Genomic DNA, 23,443 nt, shown 5'->3' with positions numbered 1-23,443 from the left:
CGACTGTTTAGCCACATGGACACAATTTTTCAACTAGAAAGATATGTTGGGTAGTTATATTGAGTTAGGTACAGCACTCACTGTAGGTGAAATGGTGGTAAGAGAGCAGCCAGCAGTACTGAATGAAGTACAAAGTAGCTGGGCAGCATTTACCTAAGAACAGGGAGGTGTTATTTTTATAGAAGACTGAGGGAAAACAGTGAACAAGGGCAGTCCCTGTTCCTGTCTTTTCTTAGACTGGCTTCTTCGTAGCTCTGACAGCATCCTCAGAGACCCTCCCTAAGCTCCTATTCTTCTGCAACATGGAGCCTCTCTCACTGTGCCTTGCCTGCTTTCCTTGTAACCTGGGTTGGGAATTTGGCCAAGGACCAGGCTCTGATGGGGAGAAGCTTGGATACTTGCCAGCACAGCAGGACTTCCTGCTCCTGGTTCTTGAGTGACTGGAGAAAGGCAGAATGCTGTCTACCACTGCTCTCACCCCTGGAATGGTACTGCCTTTACATCCTATTACCCAAACCCTTCCCCTGCTTCTCAGCAATAGCAATCCCACTAGAAAGCTGCACAGGCAGCAGTGAACACTGCAAACCAAAACAGCCTGCCCCTGCAGCTGACTTCAGTGTGAGCCTTCATTGCCCTCCAGGTAGCCATCACTTACCACCTCAGCTACCCAAGCAGATGCAGAACAGGTTTCCTCCTTGAACTCTTGGAACTGTTCTTGTTCAGTTGGTTTTTCTTTTTCCTTGCCTTTTTCGATATGCCACAGAAAGCATGAGAAAAGCACAAAGAAAAATCCTCTTTCGTTAGCCAACAATCTCACAAAGAGAAAGTTACAGATGCTTTTTATAAAACTTAACAAAAACTTAAGCTTTAATAATAACAAAAAAGTGTTTGAAAGCATTATCAGAACTTTTCTTTACAAAAGAAAATCTATTTCCAGTTTCAGATAAGAATCAAGTATTTTAAAGTCATTTTCACCATGCAGACTAAAAAGGAAAACAAAAAACAACAGAAACACCCAAACCTGCTGAGTACTTTAAAAGAAGCGTTTAAATAATGAAAGGCTGATTTCTCACAGATGTTACGGATGCCTGCTGGCAATACGCAGTGTATTTCAGCAGTCTGATTCCATGATCTGCTACTTGCTTTGCTCACTTCATGTCTTGTCCTCTTACTGAACAGCTTGGAAAGGATCCTCTTGGCTTCAGAAGATATCTAGGTTCCTATGGTTACCCCCAACAGCCACATAATATTTTAAGAACCACATGCTAGAATTAATAAATGCCAAAGTTGTTTTATTTATAAACTTTAAGAAAGAAACAAAATTGTTCCTGGCTTAACTCATCCCTGAACTGGAAAAACCATGCAACACTATGACATCTTTCTTAAAATAATGCTAATTGATATAAGAGGAATGCATCCTGTTAGTGAGCACAAGAGCTGAATTTTGAAAGAGGACCCAAACAGGCAATTAATTAGGTCAACACAGATCCTGCTATCACTAGAACGCTTTACTTTAGTCCATCACCTTGATTTGCATCTTTTGGGCATCACAGAGCAACAGAGGAGAAAAGGCATATTTTTATAGGGTGGCTTCCACATTTATTGTAATTGCATCTGCATATTTGTCTGAGCTTCATTCAGTTATTAGTTTCCTTAAGTGACTGGTGCTATTTTCCCAGAGCCAGGCTATATTTCATGGAACCTATATCTACACATTTCATTTTAAGGGAAAATCACATACATCGCGATTTTTGTTACCTGCAGTTAAATTGGGCAACCATGTACTTATACATATAAGGACAGCTAAAGTAGAAGTTATCTCCCTATGTGCTTTTGAGAACTTCCATTCTGCTGAGATGAACAATTTAAAAAGATCTTCAAGCTAATATTGGTAAACAGAGTTTTCCCATGTTAAGTTGCATAGCTCAACTAGCAAAGTTAACATTTTACTGCTCAAGTTCCAGAATATTAGAAAGGAGACTAAGGAAAGAAAGAAATCCAAATTAACATGAGACAAGGTCAGTTTTGCTTTTCTATGAAGCAACAAAGAGCTGTAACAGGTGTACCCTAGAACGGGTCTTTCTGGCATGGGGTAGAATTCTCAGTTTCCATACCATGCTTTTCACTGAGATCAGGACAGAAGGGTAGCCCTGCTCATCTCACACTTAAGATGTATTACATCAGTCCCACGTACATATGTAATTCACACATCAACCACATGTCAACAGCATGCCATTTTTAGGGAGGTCCTCAGAGCCAGGGACGGCACATCTGAAAATAAAACACCTTTCCTTGCCACACTAAGACTTGTATGAACAAGTTCTTAAAATAATTCCATCTATCTACGAAACATCCAACAGAACCAAGTATACTTGGTTATTATGTAAGAGAATAGGATGGCAGATGACAGACAAGAAAGGTCCATCTCCTCTCAGAGAAAAGTTCTTCCCACAGGCTGTATGAAGCATTAAAGTACTTGCATTCCTAGCAACACTGTAAAATGCCACATTTGTCATTACATTTCCACTATTGTTTCTCACTAGTAAATGTTGAACCCTGCCTTTGATTTTTTTTTTTTAAACAGCTTTGCAAAACACTTACATTGCTTATCACAGTGTCATTAGCTGCTAAGTATTCTCTTAACAAGGTATTTAATTTACACAAATGAGGGCTGTTAATATCTTTTTCCTGCTATAGTCAGTCACAGTGGAAAGGGAATTAAGGAGTAGAAAGGCTCTCATTTTAGAGATAACAAGTCTTAGTTTTAAGTAGAATTTTCTTCTAGTTTATTGTATTCTCTTATTTCTGTAATACAGTTGCTGTCTTTTCTAAGGTGACATAAGTTGTACCTCCTTTTTCTTGACAAACCATAAATAAATTACTAAAACAACATAAACTACTTAAACATTCCACTCACAACAGTCTTATGAAGCAGGCCAGTGTCCTCCTTATTTTATAGATAAGGAAGCTGAGGCAGGAAGCTTAGCAATCACTTTAAGGTATAACAAAGAACTGTTATTAGAATTAAGGACTTCATGTTTTGCCTTTTGGAGAAGAAAACTCCCAGCGAGGTTAAGAAGAAAAGCAGAACAGATTCATAATTAGTAAAGACAGCTCTTTTGGCTCTAGTTTCTTAAGTTCTTCATAAATACAACTGCTCCATCATTTTTGGACAAGGAAAAACAAAAATAAAGAAATGAGTTTCCCAGGCCACTCGGAGGCACTGAGACCCAGAAACAGAGCCCTGACTCCTCTCCCTTAGCAAGGATACAGCTACTAAACCACAGGATTCCTTTTGGATCTTCCAACCCAAGACAATTGTCACCATTCCTTGCTTTAAAGAACTGCTGACTACAACTGTGAATTCCAATGGCAATCATTCCCTGCCCTTTCAGTAGTCAACTGTGGGAAAATCAGCAACCGTAACAGTGGAAAACAACAATTTCCTTCCAGAGAAAGAGCACAATCAACAAACAAACATTGATTAACTAGTGCTCCCAGGATAAGATTAGGACCATGGCTCAGGTGAACGTATGCACAAATACATATTTAAACACCCAGCAGCCTATAAAGAACTCCTATAGGCCATTATGAACTGAAGAGTGTATGTAAGCATTGGACTCTTACATTGAAGGCCATACAGAACCTTTGTAATAAATATTAATTTATAAGGACATCTGGTCTAATCCTCTAGAAATACACGCAGATCTTGAAATAAGCAGCAGTTACACACAAACCCTGGAGCTTGTTATCCAGATCTACTCATATTTTTCCCAGCATTACAAAAATCAAGAATTTAAGAATTAAAAATATTTTCCATTCAATTACAACAAGTAAACATTTCCAGTGGTGATCCATAGAGACATTCTGCTTTGTATCATAAAAAACATACTACAGATTACACAATTTACTGCACAGTGTATTAATGTGTAATTGTATAACATTATACAGTATGCTGCATACGTATAATACAACACACATATATAATACATACTGTTATACGTTTACTACAGCTATGCAGCAATGGAGGTGCAGCATCAGATCTTACCACTTCATGGCTGGTCTGTACAGAATTCCAGCAATACAAAACAGTAGGTTTCATCTTCAGTTGAAGAAGTTCAACTATTGTGTTGCATTTCAGAAGCTCTGACAGTTTTTCATTTCTATTGTGTAAGTTCTGAGCTCAGATGATTGAAACGTCCAGGTTTTATAAATCAGAAATGAGGTCAGGGCCACCAACCATGTTCTCATGGGAGAGAGGACAAAAGCCAAGGTCCCATAGGTTCGCTGCAAGAAATAGCAAGAATAGACCTGCCAGGCCAGCAGGAGTGCCATTGCCAGATGAATAAGCACAACCAAGAGGCGTTGGACATGATGGATATGAGAATAGAAACTGTGACCTTTGCACCGCAGGAAGAGGCACCAGCACAGATAGGCCATTAAGGGCACATTGAAAAACAACATCTGGAAAAAAAAAGTAGAAAAAAAAAGACAATGATCAAGCCAAATACTCTGGGCAAGACACAAAGCACGGAAAGATAAGAGCACACAAAACTGTCCCATTTCAAATACTGAGTGCAATTCCCAAAGGTAGAAGCTCAGGCTGCACGTCCAAGACACTGCAGCTGAGAGAGGTTGGCTTGCCTGAGCCTCAGTCCCAGGCCAAGTATTCCTGCCTGCTCTCTTGCAGTGCACAGCACTAATATTTACCTGATTCTTTATGGATCTAGTTGAGGGAGCTAGACTTGGCAAAATACTAGTGTAACAAAAGAAAATGAAAGCCTTTGTCCCAGTTTAGCTCTGTGACCCAATATGGTGTAAAGCAAGTGTTAGCACTGACACAAGGGAGGGACCCTGATGAAGGCAACAGTGAGGCGTTCAGACTTTGATGCTGAGGAAGTACACCCCGCCTTTCAGATTAAGGAAATGCAGAGGGCAGCCAGATCAAACCAGTGAGAAAACCAGACTCAGGTCTACTTGGAGAGTGACACCTACTGATCTGAAGAATGTTCAGTGTGCAACAGCTGCCCTGGACATTCGTTTTGCTTAATTACTGCAACTCATTTGTAAGGACAAACAAAAAAATTCAGAGAGAAGAACAAATTTGTAGAGATTGGATGTCAGCATTAGAGGCAGAGTCTGAAACAACATCAAAGAGGAGAAAAGTGTGAGGAATATATCCACAACTTCCTTCTGTCCTATCTTTTAAGTTTGAAGAAAGGTTAGAAAGCTTGCCATAGTCAAGCATGGTTACTAATCTTCTTTATCCTCCCAAAACTCCTTTCTTTATAAAATTATATAAAAAACCCAACAAAATACTCTCAGAAGAGAGCAGTTTGTCAATGTTCATCTCTAAACACATACCTGTAAAATTCCAACCACGTATGTGAGACCACCCCGTAAGAAGGAACCACCAACAAACACCCCAAAGGAAAAACAGGCTCCCACTTGGCCATCTATCAGTTCGCCTACAAACCATGGTCCTGAAAGAAAATCAACATACTTCTATTTGTATCTGGTGGTGCTGTAGCTCTTTCACTAATTCTTAGATCAAAATGCTTGACTGGGTACAATGATTACTGTTTGTTTGTAGTATTAAACATGTTTCATGTTTAACAAACAGCAATCTGATGAACACTCCTGATGTGAATGAATCCTAACCTTTTGCTATGGTCCATCAATGAGCTGCAGTATGCAAATAAAATATTTTAAAGTTGCTTTAATCTCAGTGAGAATTTGTGACAACATAGGTAACATTTCCCTAACGAGAGGGATGAAAAAATAGATCCTTTCAAGTGCTAACCCCACCACAGAATTGCTAAACTAGTAAAATTTAGAGACAGTTATAAACTGAGCCAAGCTGGAATTGTCGACAAGTCAAAATGCATATCTTGCACCGTGTTGCTTCCACAACAGTAGCTATTTTAGAAACATTTTAAGAGAAAAGCTAAAATCCTTAATATCAGAGCTGACACATCTTAGTGATTTGTCATGTGAGATGCACACTCTGTGCTTGTTTTATGCCAAGGCACAGATCTTACTCAAAGAATAAGTGAAACCCAAATTAAACATGAAAATATTCATTTTGCTTTCAAAATGTAATTTGCTAAATCTATTTGAGGATGTTTTAATCATAAACCTTTATTCTCCTTAGACTTCCAACTTTTAAAGTTCCACATTAATTTTACAATTTAATATCTTTTCCTCCATTGTCCAAGATCTCTGAAATCCAATTTTTCAACAAAATCTGATGTGTAATTTCAAAGAGTAACTTATGCCCTCCAGGTTACTTACCCAGAACAGTGTATAAATTCAGAACCAGAACTGAATAATAGAAGGCATTTATTTTACTGAAGACGTGAAGGGAAAATGAGGTCAGACCCAGTAGTCCTGGCTTTTCTAAATAGAGGCAACATTTCAGAAAAATAAGTGTGATTCAGGCTGTAACGTGCATACACATCTTTCTGAAAGAAGTTTGTACATTACTCATTCAGTTAATTAAGAAATATAAAAATATTTGGTATGTCTACAGAGCAAATAAAAGGTAATGCATTTCTAAAATGGGATAAAAATAAGAAACTAAAAATACAGCAATGCTAATAACAGCAGAAAAAGACTACCATTCTAAACAAATGCACTTACTGTGTGCAAATAAAACTCAGTGACCATTCTATACCCAGAAAATGAAGTCAGCTAGAATGAAAAACATGGAGAAAGTTCATATTAAATGAAAATAATTTGAAACAGTAACTGTGCAGGTCATGAAGGACTAGGCTTACAGGATATTCTTTGATCAGTTTTGCTTGATGAAGTCTAATAGCAACTCATATAAAACTAATTAAAATTAAATGTTAAAACAACAGCATTCTGACAAGCATGTCACGCTAGCGAGAAAAAGCAACTACTCTTCATTTCTTCTTTTAACTGCAGCAGCTAGTTCATATTCTGAGATCCAAAGAGCCTTCCAAATGAAGTTAGCTTCTAGAAATTGGGCTTGTACATGGCTGCCCTTCTCACAAAGCACTAACTCCCAGAGGCAAGCTTGAACTTCGGAAATTGAGAGCTCTAAAATTTGTTCACTGCTCTGAGAAACACTTGTTGTCTACAGGGACCTAGCTGATCATGAAGCACTAGCTCTTTCTACTTTAACTGCTGGATTCTCTCAAATTAACTGAAAATCTTTTCTCTTTCTAAGTAACAGGTTGCTGCAGTTGCCTCACAGTGCTAGGTGATTATGGGTGTAAAGGAAGGAACATAAACTGACATGAATCGGAAAGGAGGTGGCTTCTAAAATAATCTCATTAGTAAGGTGTGGTTCAAACAATTGTGTGAAGGATAAACACCTCCAAGCTGAAAGTATTTTCAATTGCCAGATTTATCATGAACAAGATATCAAGTTACAAGAACTGATATTATTATCCTGATAAAGACAGAAGCCTGTACATATTGTTTGCAAAGATCAACAAAAATTATTGTAGCAGGAAATCTGTTCCTCCACTCTGGTGACAGCAATAAAGACAGAACTGTGCACTAGCTGTAGTGAAATGAATACACTTCCACAGGACTGATGCAAAATATTCCTCTCCCTATGCATCAGATTTTCTCAGTGAAAAAATTAAGATGAAGCCTTTAGACTTCAATTAATTGATTTTTTCCCCCCCCCCCCCCCTCAAATGAAGATACCTGATTGAGTTTTTAAGCTCTCAACTGACTTCATTTGATATACTGGAGATTTTCTGGGCCCTCTTAAAAAGCAAGAGCTTTTGAGAACCCAATCAAAATGCACAGTGCTAAATGCAAAACAATGGAGAATAACAGTTATTTACATACTGTTAACATGCAAAAGAGTAAACAATAAATAAGTTTAGGCAAAATAAGATCTGCATTAAAAAAAGCAAAAAAAAAAAAAACAAAACAAAACAGATAAACATTGGTTCATACCTTTGAGTGCTGGTTTTTGGAGGTATCTGAAAACAACCAGCAAGGCAATCTGAGTCAGCACAATCAGTCCAAAGAGCGTACGAGCCTGAAAATAAACTGTTTTAAATCTGTGCCAGCTCTGAAATATTAACAGCCTTTGTGTATCCCTTTTAGACACTGATAGAAATACACATTTCTGATTGAAACAGATATGCAATGCTTTTTGGCATTATGGCACCAATGGATTAAGAAACTTATTATGTTTACATCCACTTGCATTATACTGACTTCAAATTCAGTTGGATGTATGACAGCAGTATACTTGTTGAATCTTTCAAAAGTGGTGTTTGTAAAACACATGTATTTATAGTCCATCAATACACTTCTTATGTAAAATAAATTTTTTCATACTGTCCTGTATAGAATTGCAGTTCAAGACACTGAAGAATACTGGTTAATTAAAATTAATGTAATTGTTTTGAGCCAATATCTATACTGTTTGCAGCCATGTGGACATCAATGTGCTCTTCCAGAAATACACCTTAACTGCTATTACATGCCTTCTTTCTATGTACTGAGTTGTAATGTCTGGATAATAACCTGAAGCTTACTGAAGTCAATGGGAATTTTGCCTTCCTTGCTACAGCTCCCATCAGCAGCTGAGGGGAGACTGTTTTGTCCAGTACACACATTACAAAAAAATCACAGTGAAGTTTCCTCTGATTTAATGTTTCCTTTTTCTAATATCTCCAGTAGCTTGTTTTCAATTTCTTGGTTACACAAAACAAGCACATATATATATGTTATGTATGTATATATATCAAAACAGACAATTTTGACTAAGCCATGGAAGGCAACTTGTGCAGCAATAGTTCATGCAAACTTCATGTTGGAAGTATGCACCTGGAGAAATGACAATTGAAATGCCTGTGAAGTTCCAATGGGATTATATCTGAAAAAAAAGCAAAGTGCATTCAAGTCTACTGGGAATTAGGAAAATGCATCCTGCAGTCCATGGGGAGGCCAGCACAGAATGACAGCTGTTTTCATTGAGAGCACTTACTAGAACATAGTGGTCAGTAAGAAGAATAACAGATGGCCAAAAGCCAAATCTAAGAGGATGGTTTTCTTCCATAGAGAATATATGACCCTGTGTGATAATTCTTCCCGAAGCATCCTAGATTGAAATAAAATAAGAAACCAATTATGTACTAATAAATAGTGCTAATGTAACATATTACACATAAATGACAAAAAAAAAAATCAAGTAGCAAGTTGATCCCTTCAGCATTTCTGAAAAGCTGACGATTAGTTGCATGCTGCTTTATCAAAACACTTCTACCTACAGAATATTACTTACTGACAATTTTACAACTCCATTAAGTTTGAGATTTTAATTTAAAATCTGAAAGTCCTGCACATAGAGGAGATCCTTTCAGATACTCAGCAGTTTTATGGAAGACAGCAACTATTTACTGACTATCACCAACACTTGTCTTTTTGAAAGCTCAATTCTAGAGAACAGCCTGCCTTTAAAAAGAAAGTTTTGATGTACTTAGTTCCTGGCATATTTGCTGGTTACATTATAAGTAACAGGTATCCTGATGATCCAGTAGCGCATTCTTATTCCCAATTCTGCTGTATTTTTGACAGAATTCTTTGATATTTGTACTGATGTAATATTGATATCTTATCTCCTAGGACATGATGAACTGGCTATTTATATTAAAGAACTCAGTATATTTACTGTGACACTTGAGACCATAACATTTAGACAGCCCCAGAAACAGTGTACAGCAATCGAGTATTTGTGTTTTCTCTAGACATCTAATAAAAGTTAAGGCTTCCATCTTCCTCTTTCCTCAAACTATTCAGTGACCAGATGTAATAGTGATTGATAACTGGAAAGGAATCAGATTATTTAACATTCCGTATTTGCAAAAAAATGCAGAATTCCACAAAAAACACCACCATATTGCTATACAGGTCTGTGTAACCATCTTCGTATGTTTTTCAGTTTTGTGCATTTGTTTTCAGTAGTCAAAATAAAAATCAGTTATAAAACCCTAAAAAAAAAAAAAAAAAAAAATCACACCCTAAAAAGAAATCAGTAACAAGCTAAGAGTTGGAACACTGACAGTACAGAAAAGTCATTGGAGTGGGGTGGGTGGGCAGGGAGGAATTATGGAGCCTTATAAGTCCTTGTCCTGGGAAGAAGAATGCCCAGCTGGGTTCTACTGGGCAGGACAAAGCTGAATTCCCTACTCTGATTCGCCACTTGAAGGGTCAGAAATAAAATATGTTCGCAAAACAGAAGCACTGAATAAGAATTTTTTCCCCCCCAGCAATCCAATGTGAGTTAAGACTGTTGTTCTGGGAAAGAGAAATCACATTCCCTGTCAGCCTGCAAGAGGTTGTAAAAAGCCAAATAATGAAAGGCAGCACTCCCACCTCCAAAACTTTCCAGACCCAGTTCCTTTGCACTCTGAACTAACACAATGCTTCTCTGCATTTTCTCTAATCAATCCCAGCCATCTTTATAAGGGTAAAGTTCAAAAGTTTCTTTTGAGTAATAGGCAATTTTTTTTCCTGAACAATGACTTGCTTTTCTGTCCTTTTTAAATATTTATCATGAAAAATAAGAAACCTTACACTTAACCAGATGCTTTATTAATCTTCTAGTGCTCAGTAGTCTATGCTTTCCTATTTAGCAAACGTAACTCAGACAAATATCAAAAGTCAGTTGTCATGCATTTCCCCTCTAGTTACGTGATGCAGAAGGCTGATGGCACACACGACTACATAAAGATTCAGCACAAAGAATGCCAAAAGGTGTCTTACCTGGACAGTCACATCTATTTGATGGATCCCTTCACTATAGTTCTGTGGGCTCCACTTCAGCACATAAAGAGGGCCAGATGTCTGATGAGCATTCCCTAGGTAAACTCCATCTATATAGACTTTGACAGAAGTAATGGCAGCAGGGGAGAAGGCCAGAATTCTAAGGATTGAATCAACAACAATAAACAGATCTAATTAGAGGAGTTGCAGATTTGTCATCATCTCCTTTAAGAGAATTCCCTTTGTCACGTAAGTCTGAAGAATTCAAAGGAATTAATTAGGAACAAAAATGATAAATTATCTGTAGGCAAATGATAATACAGAGCTCTCTTACAACTAACAAAGGAAATCCCAAGTGGTATTGTGCAAAATAATAGAACAGGAAATTGGGCTGCGGAGCTGATAAAAAAGTTTAATATGATCATTAAAATGTTTAGATAAGATTCTAAACAGGAAACTGGAAAGTAGCTTCCTAAACAGAGAAGTACAAGAAGCTTCTTTTGATTGTGACTCTGCATATTTAATAGACTTTTATTTATTGATCTAATAACAAATCTAAGATGACTGAAAGTGCATAAAAACTTTGAAACAAAATAAAAATAGAAAAGGCAGAAGTGAAAAGATAGAGGGATTTAAAACATGAAAAATCAGCCGAAGCACATATCCAATGTGTAATATTAAACATTTAATATTTGTAATACAGCAGGGCTGTAAAACTGAGAACAGAAGAAAAGGCTAAGATGTATAAAGTAAACAGAAAATAGACAAAATCCTGAAGTCAGTGAAGATGATGCAAACATGCAGGATTAACACAGCGTTAAGTGTTAAACTCTACCAGCTATGGTCACACAAAAAAAAAAAGATGGACTTGGCTTTGGTAGAAATAACTGCATATGCAAAACAAGTAAGAACTAGTATATAGGATAGAATAGTGCTGTAAACTCTGCTTAAATTACACAAAGTGAGCACTCAGCAACAATCTCGCAGAACAGAGACTTTTTTTAAGGCACATGTTACATAAATACACATATATACCATGAAATACCTCACCTATTAAAACATTGTCAAACACTTGATATTAAGAGATTATTATAGGGTACCTGATATGAGTGGAGTAAAGAATCTTCACTAGTGGTTCATGAAAAGAACTGCTGTAAAGGGAGGATTTGGGATTGGTGATGAGAACTGCTGGCCATTCTTCAAAAGTGAGATCCACAAAACTAAAGAGGTCATGATCAAATGCAAGGATCCGGTACCTAAGATGAAAGAAAGAGAACTTTGTTGACACAACTACTGCATGCCCAGGTGACACGCATGCTTCCCAAGTTCCTACACAGAACTTGTTGGACTTAGTTTCTGCTTCTTCTCTTTTGTACACAATCATATGTTAACTGACTGCTGTATTAACCATACAGCTGCTTTTTGACATGCTGGTAAGGTAAGAGCACAGGTAGGTGTTTTATTTCTAGAATTCCTACAGCTGGCCCAGAGCATGGATCTTAAAGTACTGATGCTGAATTTCATTACGTTTTCTTACTTAGAATATTAAACATACATTACATAGACATTTAGATGCCATCTTTTTAGTTTTCAAATATCAAGAATGAATCAAAAAGTTAGTCTACACGATTTATTAGCACACTGTTGGTATGGGAGGAAAACTTCATAGACATTTTTCAAAAAACACTGATAGTAATAACCAGACAGATCTAATGCTTCTCTCAAATTCTTTAAATAGCATAAAAGGTAGAACTACTTAGGATCCATATAATAATTTGCTCACACAGTGTTTACTTACTTCCTGTTATCCTTCCAGTCTCCTAATTCCAGTTCCAGAGTGCCACCACGGTGTTGGCTATACAAGGCTGGCATCAGTCCACCCATTGTATGGAGATGTCCACATAAATAAGCTGTGGCAGAACTAATAAAAAAACACAAGACTTATGATTGTTTGGACAGGAGGGAAATGCCATTGCAGAAAACCTGTGAAGTGACAGACGAGTATGTGAAGACAAACTAGAAGTGTACTTCAGATCAAAGACACACATGGAAAAAAGACCAATATGCCTTACCTCATTAATGCTCGTATCCCTGGGGCAGGGGATATGATTGTTGAGGTGGGATAATGGCCGAACCAGACAGTATGATTGCTGCGGAGGCTTTCTGTGGCCATCACAGAGAGCTCTTGCATTTGATTCTGAAATGGACAGGTGTTTGTTTTTCCCCAAACAAGCAAACCATTAAACAAACCAACCAGTAAAACAACTGTTTAACTATTTACCATTTCAGTTCTTTGGAAATAATAACAAATGAAATGCAGAAAGGAACTAATGAAGAATGCAGTTAATCTCTTATTTACAGAGAACATTCACAGTTGCTTTAGAATAAACAGGCTGCACTACTGAACACATCATAAAACTCCACTGTTGGAAAAAAAACATGAATTTAAGATACTTAAAGTCCTTACAACTTAACAGAGGAAGAGTGTGCTATAAGAATAGATGTAGTTAAGTTACATTTCTGTCCTTTCTACTGCTGGTTTACACAGTTGAAGAAACATTTCTGTTGATTTACCAATGTATTTACTCTGCAATTGTACTCTTATTATTTCCTGACTTGCTTGACAGCCTCTTACAGCCATGTCAGATCTCAGAACAGCACACCATGTGATTCAGTCATTTCACTGGAAGAACTGTAACACTGACTCTTGGAACTACTACTCTGTCACTGCTGTTAACTTTAAGCATAATTATCGCTTTAGACAGCAAGTTGAACTTCTCTATCACTTCTTTGACTGTCTTTTTGACATCAACCACTTACAGTTTGGAGAGACTCAACACTAGCATAAGCAAAGACTTAACTCAGGAGGCAGGGGAAAAAAAGTATAAATGCACTCTTCCACCATTTCACAAAGCCTCTTTTAGACTAAAACAAAGAAGAATCAGTATATTGTTTTCCTTCCTACCTAAAAATGAATGCTGTAATGCACGGACACAGGAAACAGAAATAAATCCTGTATTAAAAACAAATGGATTCAGTATACCTTTGAGTTAGCATAACTAGTTTAAGTGAAATTAAGATTTCATTTGTTTTATGTAGAAATTTTCTTAGAGACTAAACTCATAAGATAGCTATTAGAAACCCAAGCAATGCACTGATGCAACTGCAATTTATTCTTTAAATTCTGGGCAGGGGATTGATTCCTAACAGTCACAAGTACCTGGTGACCCATGGTTACCTTTTTTCTTTACCTTAAGATTTATGCAAAAATCTGCAAGTGAGGCACTTCATACTCCTGGTGCTGGGTAATTACCAAGAAAGTTCTCTCCTTACTGCAGCCCAGACAGGAGCTGCATTACTTTACTCCTTAAGAATTTGTATGCAAAGCTACCTATGGATGTACATACCTATGGATTACAGGAAACACTGAGAAGGGTACTATACCTTGCACTCCTACATCATCTTTCATCTAAGCAGCATCAAGTGATTTAAAAAACATTTAATGAAATGTTGGATCTCCTTTGGATAAGATTAGAAGAACATGTTACTTGTCATTGAGGCTGTTACCAAAGACAGAATATGACACATTTGCCAAAATATAGTAACTGTATGCAATAAGTCAGAAGAGTATCTCAAAAACAGCAAACATACAAATTACACATTAACTTAGAAATGTAGAGACTCTTTTTGATGAACATAAATGTTCTAGGTAATTCTTGATTATAAGAAAAAAAAAAAAAAAAAGGAAAGACACCCCCAGATTAATACACCTTAAAATAGACAGCAAAATGAAATGCTAACACTTCTAAAATACCTTATTTAAAATCCCAAAGAAATTATAGGGTCTCTTTGGGCCTGGGCTCAGTGTGGCATCCACGCAGATGAATGAATAGCTCCCAAATGAGGTGGTGTGAACATAATGGAAAGAGCCATCTTTCTGCCAGGCAGAGTACTTCCTGTCATAATAAAATCAAAACACTGTTAATAGGAAAGCCTGCAGCAATGACAAAAATGACACGTAGGATAAATGCAAAAGTTTGTGCATTAGATCTAGCTCCATGTTGTTACTGCAGTAAAATCTTTTGAAAAAAAAAAATCAATGGCATTGCAAAACCTGTACTTAACAGAATATATACTATACTTTCAGTGCCTTAAAGGCTCTCTCAAAATCTTTGTATCTTGAAATTAATGTTATCTTTATGAACATCATGAACTTTTAAAACTGGAAGATCAGCACCACAATCCTTAGATTGCTGCCTCTAGTCTCACCTAAACTATGTGCAACTGTTGAATTATCCCCTGCTTACACCATGGATGTAAAATAGGAACTCATGCATTTGTATAAAAATAGTATATTTCAATACAACTGCTGCCTTCTTAACATTAATACCTATTTGACATCAAATCTTACTCTGTTAACTGTTTGCTTGGCCTACATTTTTGTACCTGCAGCCTGCCTCAGAGGTGCGCAGCAAAGAATTATTTGACCAGATATCATGCAAAGGATTCACTGTGTCTCAGACAAAAAAAAAAAGATGCTGCCCTTTAGAGTGTTTACTGATGGTGGCAAATAAAAGAAAACTTCCCCAAGACTCTGTTTACCCTGCCATCACCTTTCTATATCCTTTGAATGTGGCACATTTTATAAAAATGTTCTTTACTTTTTATTAATCCTTTTGAATCCCTTTTGCGAGGCCTGTCTCTTCCGCAGGTGATCCATACATCTTCCCAAACAACAGCCTTGTCCAGGCCAAATTTCAGCACCAAGAATTCAGGGATGTTCAGACAAATTTACTAGTGCTACATCTCACACAATTCACTAGGATTTCTGATAGCAACCATAAATTAAGTAGTGTGGAAGACAGATACTACACTGCTGTAAAAAAGAAAGATACAGGGACATGCGCTGAACTAGGCCATGTGAAAGCCTCATTAGTGCCATCCCTACAGCCCTGCACTGTAAATCCACATTTGAATTCCACATTCTCCTGCACATAAAGCTGTTGTTGGATACCATCTGTGAATTCATGGGAAAACATTATCTGCTCTTGCCTGGATGCAGGAACTGAAGCAAATTGGTGAGCTATCAAATTTTCTGTTCTTACTGTGAGAAGAGCTTGAATTAAAGTAGAAATTAGATTTCTAAGTCCTCCCCTAGTTCTAAGAGTCAGAGCTGAGAACATCACTGAAGTTATGAGACAATATTTTGTGTTCAAATGTGAAGGGCAGGGAAAAAAAAGAGGGACTGAACATCAGTAACAGCTGTGGCTACCTTTACAATGTACAAACCAAGGAATCAATGGAAAAGGTGAAAGCTTCCTGACCAATCTTTCCATTTAGAACTCCAGGGTGTTCCTTAAGACTCATCCACCCAGCATCTTTTTCTTCCTCTCCCATCTCTATTTCTACTTTTATTCTTTAAAAAAAGAAAAATCACTCAAGTGTGAAGAAGTAGTTCTGATAAAATTTAGACCCATATAACAAGAAAATGAGCATGCAGAAAGAACAAGTGTTGTGTTGCTTTTTCTTCCCCCCCCCATCTATATAAAATAGAAAAGATTCTTCAAAAATACTTGTTTCACAGAAACAAGCCACAAAATTGCTAAGGAAATACAATGCACAGTATGTTTCCCAGACGCAGCAGATTTACAATGTGTGCAATTACAAAACATACAGAGCTAAGAGGTGAGAAGTCTAAGCAAGTAATTCTCTGTACTCCAAGTCCATTCTACACAACTAACCAGGAATAGGAATGGCAAATGTGATCCAGGGCTATAGAACAGTCAGGGAGAAAGCATAACTGATAACTGAAAACAGAATATTGCTCAACAATTCCACTATTGAATAAAATGGTGTCTGTGTAGAAAATAGAAATACCTGTAGTAATTCTGAACGCTATCCAGGTGTGGGATGTTGAATGAATCTGTAAGAGAGAGGAAAAAAAGGAAGCGAATACATTTTCACATTAAATTGATTATTTGTCTGTATTTTTAACATCAAGAATTAAAAAATAAAATGGTCTCAGCAAGCACTGGCAAGCTGTATTTAAAAAAAATAACAAATACACAATTGATAAGCAGATTGTCCAATTGTACATAGAAAACATCATACACTTCATGCAGTTGACCCAGTAGTATGAAAACTTCTCATTCAAGTTTCAGTTCAAAGGCAAAATTTTTGTAGACATGCAAGTTGTAATTTAGAGGCTAAAAGCTAACCACACAGTTTCAGTTTCATCACAAAGCTTTACAGCTTTTCAGATTGAGTGTGTTATATAAAGGCCTAACTAATCTAGGGAAAACAAAGTAGCAATAGCATCAGAGACTAGCATAAATAAAACAGAAACAACCTGGGAACATTTGTACTGCATTGCACTACCACAGTCCTACTACAAACTGAATGTTTGTACTGGAGCCCACACCTCTCCATTATGGCTGCTAGCAGAAGTCTTCCAGGAAAATGGGAGTGTTATGGGCCTAACACAGGATGTACTTCTCACTCCACCTAAGTACTAAGCCTTCTAGCTATGCCCTTCCAGTAGGCTATACAAGCCAGCTGTTATAAGGTTATTGATGAACATGTGCTACTTTTAGAATATAAACCAGTTAGAAGACACCTATGAGAAGCAAATTTAAACCATTTCTTCAGTACAGTAAGGTTACAGCTTGCTTTTCTATTAAAAGATGGGGTATATAAAACAACCATCCGGAAATTAACATCTGAAGATACATTCCACCACTTGACTTGCAAAGCAGTAAATGAAGACTCTTACTTCCTTGTTACTAAAATTCCAGTAAGTGCCTGTAAACAAGATATGCCCTTGGTGGAACAGGTACTTGGATGGCAAGCCTTTCTACTGGCTTATAACTACCATTAATATGCTTGTAACTACTAACACTTCATATTTTAACTTACTTAAATCATCTCTGTAATCACAGAGAAAACCTTCTTACCGTGGTTTCCTTTGATGTCTATCCACTTAGTTTTTTCCCTGACTCTTGATCGCTTCAGGACTGATTGGTAAATTTTCCACTCTTCTTCTACCTGCTCAGATCCCAATTTATCTCTTGTCTTTGCATCTGTCAAATCACCTGCAAATGTACAAAGGTGAGATCTAACTAGATATCCATACAGTTACAAATACTTCATACAAACACAAAATAAGCAAGCATGCAATCCAAGCTTCCTAGTGTAAGTGGCAGCAGGCCAGCTGGGTATAATGTAGATGTTCCCAACTTCTGGTCTAAGAGGTTACTATAAGGGTAAATGCCTTCTACTGCAGATGCAGAAAGTTAATCAAACACCAAATGTGTCACTGTGACACTTTTACTAATGCCAGGCTAAGTTAAGTGCTCTGCATTCTTTATCCTTGATAATTCCAGTCACAGAGACTTTGTTTGACTTCACACCTTCAGTATTTCCTTAAGCTCTAACTGAAGTTCAAATTATTCTCATTTTCATTTGTATGCTAAGACTTTCCTGCAGTGTTAGTAAAAAGATGAATGCTAAGTATTGCTGAGCTGAACTTAAAAAGCAAATAGCAGATAAGCAATTGTCAGAAATGGAGACAGAAATGGAGAATTAGCATGAAACCACATCTACAGTAAGGGTTCAAAATCCTTTCAATTTGCTTGCTAAAACTTACTCCATTCCAACAGTAGAATTAAGATATCAAATAGAATGGCAAGACTTATTTTACCTGTCCTGGCATATAATAAGTTCAAACAGAAACCAGCAACAACAAAAAAATCTTACATTAGATCACAGCAGAATTTCATACAAATAAACAGGGACTGTTCTAGTGCAGAATAATTGAGGGAGGAATTAACTCCTACTTTCTTTCTGAGACACTACTCTCTCCTACAGTTTCACACACAAAGAATGAAACAACCTCTACAAGAAAAGAAGGTGACTACCAATCACAACTAATGCATAGTGATAAATAAGGGAAAAAAAAATAGCTACATTACAGCATTATGTCTTAGTTACACATAACATGCTGAATTCCCATCAAATTCAAGATATTAAGCAAAAAATAATTATTAAGTTCAGAAGTTGGCCTCTTCTGCTTCTAGCGATCTATTTTCACCTGCAATTCTACTTCCACAGCTCAACAAGCCTTTAAGTTTTAAGGCCCTCTTCTGAAATTCTAGAGTTTTGCTTATTTGCTCTTTATTTGACAGCACATTCAACAGGAAATTCATACTTCTGAATTGCTTACCTGTTGCGAGAACAAATGCTGGTTGAATTGCACTGATTGTTTCAGAGCAGAATTTTTCCAAGTCAGAAGCTCGTGTGGGATCCTGAAATCTACTTATATGGATATCTGACACCTGCAAAAGAGAAAAATGAAATGCTGTCCCAAACAAGTTGTTCTGCAAAGCCAAATATGCTAGAGTGCAGCATAAGGGCAGTCACATTGATTCATACCTGTACCAAGGATGCAAGTAAGTACAGAAACAGATGACTAGGAAAAAACAAGAGCAGAACAAGCATACCACAGTGTTACCCCTGCAGCCCCTAAAATCACATATACATCAAGTCTCCTTGATTTTAAGGGCATACAACAGTATGGGGAAATACACAGCTATCTACAGTAAGTTTTGATAGCTGTAAGCAGCTGCTTGACTTCCAGATTCTGCAAGTTTCTGCTGCAATACAGTGATCCTTCTGCAAGAGAGACTTAAACAGTTCTGCAAAGCAAGAATAGGTTAAAATCAGCTTAGGACATGAAGCACACTAAGAAGCCATTTCATACCTGATACAAGATCTCCAATAGCTGAGCAGAAGGATTTCTAATATTCTCCCTATTTACTTTAATGGGAATCTGATGAGTCCATTTACATCCCATTCTACGTACCTTCGAGAATGTAAAGGTTGCCAAGAAACGAGGAAACTGCTTGTACGCAGCCATGAAATAATACATTGTTTATCTCTGAACTAATCAGTCAAAACCTTCACAACAATAAAGGCATATTGAACCTTGGAGGGGGATTGGGAAGGAAGGGAATTCAGAACAAGAAGAGTATGTGGATAGTTACTTATTTATTAAACATAGTGGCTTTCCAGATCTGTCCAACCAAATCTTGAGTGAATGCTTTCAAACCATCCCACCTCAGCCAAATCAATATTTTATCCTCCTCAACTTAGGTAAAGAATATTTCACACACAGAGATTAGTGAGCACGTGCTCATGGCCATCTGAGCATACAGACTGATGGTTGGACTAGATGACCTTGGAAGCCTTTTCCAACTTCTGTGATTCTATGCTATCTTTAACTGAAAAACAACATGAACTTCTACGTCTTACTGAATAAATGTGGCTCTTTTTGCTCTTTAAGAAACGCAGGCAAACACCTCAGAAATAAAATGCCTTACCTTCTAGTTTGTCATTTTGACGTACTTGCAAACAGTTTCTCTTAGTTTAGTCTAGGAAAACTCCACATTTGCTTCTACAGAACTTTTCTCTAGATCAGAATTGGATGTCAAAAAAGCTAAAAGCTTTTAAGCATACTCTTAACTTCAAGTTCACTAAGACATTCATAAAGCTATTCATAAAGCTATAAGTGAACTGAAGAGCATAGTAAAACTACAGAAAGAAAAAACATACCAAAAAGAAGGCAATGACAACAGTGCCTTTGAATGGGATACAGGCACCACAGAACAAGAGAAGTTAATAGAAAAGGAAAATTAGCTCACCACTTCCAACAACCATTAGCTTAAAAGACATGCAATCTCAAAAAGAAGACAAGCTTTCTTGGCTGCTAACCCTTAAATGAGGGTGAGGAGGGGTGAATCCATGCTCCACCCCTTCCAATCACTCAGGTGCACTGCTCACACCTGAGCTCCCTGGATTAGCCACACCTTCTCACCTGGTGCTTAGCCACTGGTTCAGGCTGTGCCCTGCCAATTCCACTGCACTACCTCAATGCATCAAACCTACTTTAATCACTGACAATGCTACAGCATCTTATATCTTCTCTTAAGTCTGTAGATTTGCAACTTACTTAGCATTCTAACGGAGAATATGCAAACTTCTATCAATGCTGTCTCCAGATTCTTGAGCAAAAGGTCTTATAAAAAACCTTTCTCCTGTTCTACAAATAACGTCAGAAAATGTAAATCTCAAATATGATAAGCAGACAGTTGTCAAGAGGCCTGATTTTCCAGAAGGATCTTCCCATTCCTTTTCCCTACAATACTAGCTTAAGATTTAAAAAAGGCTCTTCTGTTAAGTTCCAAGAGCTGCAGCATCCCAACACTTCTGCAGAACTGAAACTAACTTTGTTATTATTAAAAACCACAAAGTATGAAGGCGATGGGAGTTACAAAGAAGTGGAAGTGAGTAGGCAAGGGGAAAAGTTTGTAATGCTCTTAGCAAATCGGGAAATCATTTTCACAAAAGGAAATACAAGTCCACCTGCCGCATTACTTTTCTGCCTCCACCTGATGGATCTAGAAAGCAAGCCTCTCCCACCGAGACACAGGAAGGGGCTTTTATGAAAATGGGTTGGAAGAGCCTTAGGAGTGAGGAGAAATCACTATCCACATCCCTAACCTAGAGAAGTGGTTGTTTAAGAAAGGTGGGCATTAAGAAGGGAGTATTACAAGGCTTATAGAAACAGGATATACAAGCTGAAAGAAACAGGAAAAAAAATCCAAACAGTAATCTTGTCAAACCATACAATCATAGAACAGCCTGGGTTGAAAAGCACCTCAAAGATTATCTAGTTTCAGCCCCCCTGCCATGGGCAGGGTTGCCAACCACCAGACCAGGCTGCCCAGAGCCACATCCAGCCTGGCTTTCAATACATCCAGTAACAGGGCATCCACAACCTTCTTGGGAAAACACTGCATTTGAAAGCCCACTGGGTACTAAGTTTATAAGTTTTACTATAAGAAAGTTGAAAAAAAACCTTAATAGATGACTGTAGTAGAGAGATCATAATTTAGTTTGGTTTCACAGGAGATGGTCCTGTGGGTAAGAGGAAAAACATTGCAGAAGCTGCTGTGGGAGGAGCAGAATCTCCCAAGCTCGATCCAGTGACCCAGGTTAAACATGGGGAGTCACCAGGGAGCTCGCAGCCCGTTTCCCATAACATCATCTGGCACAACGCTGGATTTAGCACTTGATTCATTTCCAAGTTAGGTCAATGATAAAGTTGCCGTTAAAGGGCACATCTGAAAGAGAGCATAACCACACGAAAGTAAAGCCAAGCCTCAAATTAGCTGTGCCGTGACCTATCCTTGGGAGAACTCCACTGGAAGTAACACAACCAAAGAGGAGTATGGAGCTGTGCGTGCTGCTTGCCAGCATAGCTTTGGAGCTACATACTGTTGTGGATGGCTCTGAGATTAAAACCTCCAGATAAGGATGTTATCTATGTTAATTCAAACAAAATATCGCATTTTGAAAACTGTTCTGCAGTGACAGTGTATTAAGTCACAGAAGGAAAAAAAACACTGGAAAAACTGGCTTAGAAAATACACAGCAATCGGAGAGAACAATAGGACTCATAGCATGCTGGACCGCACGCTAAGAGCATTGCCTGCAGCTAACATAGAAAGTGTTTCGGAACAAGAGCGGAATAGCAGGAGCCCATTTGTTAACAAGAACGCTGCAGCCACCCAGCACGTAGGCGAACAGCGCGCGGGGAGCGAGCAGGGAGCGCTGCGGCGTCAGGAGCCGGCCGGGCCGGCACACAGCCAGCACCGCTCAGAGGTGCTCCGGGTTCAGCCTGGAGACAAGGCCGCGGGCACGAAAGCCGAGCTGTACCGCTCTCGTGCCGGCCCAGTACTTTTGACGCTAAAAAACAGCGGGGGGATTTTCTCTGTCACCTAAGTTTCCTGATCTTTGGAGGAGGAAAGGGGCAGCCGAGCCCGGTATCACACAGGATGGGGTACTGATACAACACAAATTAATGCAATAATTAGGGGAGCTTTAATTACCCCTCTCCTCTTACACTTCGTCTCCTAGGCACGGCGGCCGGCCGGACACCTGCCGCTCCTCACGGACAGCACAGGGGAGCGCTTACAGAGAAAACGCGCAGAGCCTCCCTCGACCCCAGCGCCAGACCCCGTACGACCCCCGCCACCGCGGCGGACCCCCTCAGCGGGGCCCCGCTCACCTGCACCGCCCACAGCAGGTTGGCGGCTTCCGCCCCGGGGGCAGGCCTGGGGGCCCGCCGGCGGCGCAGACCCGCCGGCGCCGAAGAAGCTGCCGGCGAGTACCAGTTCAGCAGCAGCGCCGCGGCTGCCGCCAGCAGCAGGCCCGCGGCCAGCTTCAGCATCTTGCGCCTCGCCGCCAGCCCGTACCCGCCCCGGGCGGCCCCCGCCGCCCTCCGCCGGCTTCAGCACTTCCGCCCAGCGGCCCGCCCCCTCGGGGGGCTGGAAGAACGAAGCCGAGGGCTGGGTGCCTTGTGCCGTGCGGCACGCGGGAATCGGGTTCTCTGTCCGCGTGGGTCAGGAGCTGCGATCGCTCATGTTGATGCTTAAGGCACGAGGAGAGCCCATCAAAATTCACAGCGTCTACGGCCCGGGTTGGCCGTTGTACGCCAGCCCCACTGTCAGCGCTCAGCCAAAAGGGGCGACTACAAACCTGCGGTGCGTTCAGATGAAGATTTGCACTGACGAACAGCTGTGAGAGTACCCCCGGCCAGATAGGCCGAGGAAAACTTACTGAC

At 38.9% G+C, this 23,443-nt stretch overlaps 1 protein-coding gene across 1 annotated transcript; it reads right to left on the bottom strand.

Annotated features, from left to right (window-relative positions):
- Nucleotides 1-3,628: 3,628 nt before the first annotated feature.
- TMEM62 (transmembrane protein 62) lies at nucleotides 3,629-23,314 on the bottom strand. Its single transcript, XM_048948524.1, has 14 exons — nucleotides 22,889-23,314; nucleotides 18,983-19,094; nucleotides 17,715-17,852; nucleotides 16,639-16,684; nucleotides 14,576-14,717; nucleotides 12,834-12,958; nucleotides 12,560-12,682; nucleotides 11,862-12,017; nucleotides 10,762-10,921; nucleotides 8,984-9,097; nucleotides 7,942-8,026; nucleotides 6,295-6,399; nucleotides 5,365-5,483; nucleotides 3,629-4,464 (listed from the first exon to the last, which is right to left on the bottom strand). The coding sequence occupies exons 1-14, from the start codon at nucleotides 23,048-23,050 to the stop codon at nucleotides 4,138-4,140; spliced, it is 1,914 nt and encodes a 637-aa protein (XP_048804481.1). The 5' UTR covers nucleotides 23,051-23,314; the 3' UTR covers nucleotides 3,629-4,137.
- Between the last annotated feature and the right edge of the window lie 129 nt (nucleotides 23,315-23,443).

This window comes from Lagopus muta, chromosome 6, assembly GCF_023343835.1.
Source record: "Lagopus muta isolate bLagMut1 chromosome 6, bLagMut1 primary, whole genome shotgun sequence".
NCBI classification, from domain to species: domain Eukaryota; kingdom Metazoa; phylum Chordata; class Aves; order Galliformes; family Phasianidae; genus Lagopus; species Lagopus muta.
The sequence above is the reverse complement of the archived record's forward strand: the minus strand, read 5'-3'. Positions and strand labels throughout refer to the sequence as shown.

Excerpts from the sequence above, each read along its gene's own strand:
- TMEM62 (XM_048948524.1), bottom strand. The coding sequence starts at position 23,050 with ATGCTGAAGCTGGCCGCGGGCCTGCTGCTGGCGGCAGCCGCGGCGCTG. Across the intron at positions 12,959-14,575 it reads TCTTTGGGATTTTAAATAAG|AATCAAATGCAAGAGCTCTC; the intron begins GTATTTTAGAAG and ends TGTCCATTTCAG. Across the intron at positions 6,400-7,941 it reads CCAAAAACCAGCACTCAAAG|AAAAGCCAGGACTACTGGGT; the intron begins GTATGAACCAAT and ends GCCTCTATTTAG.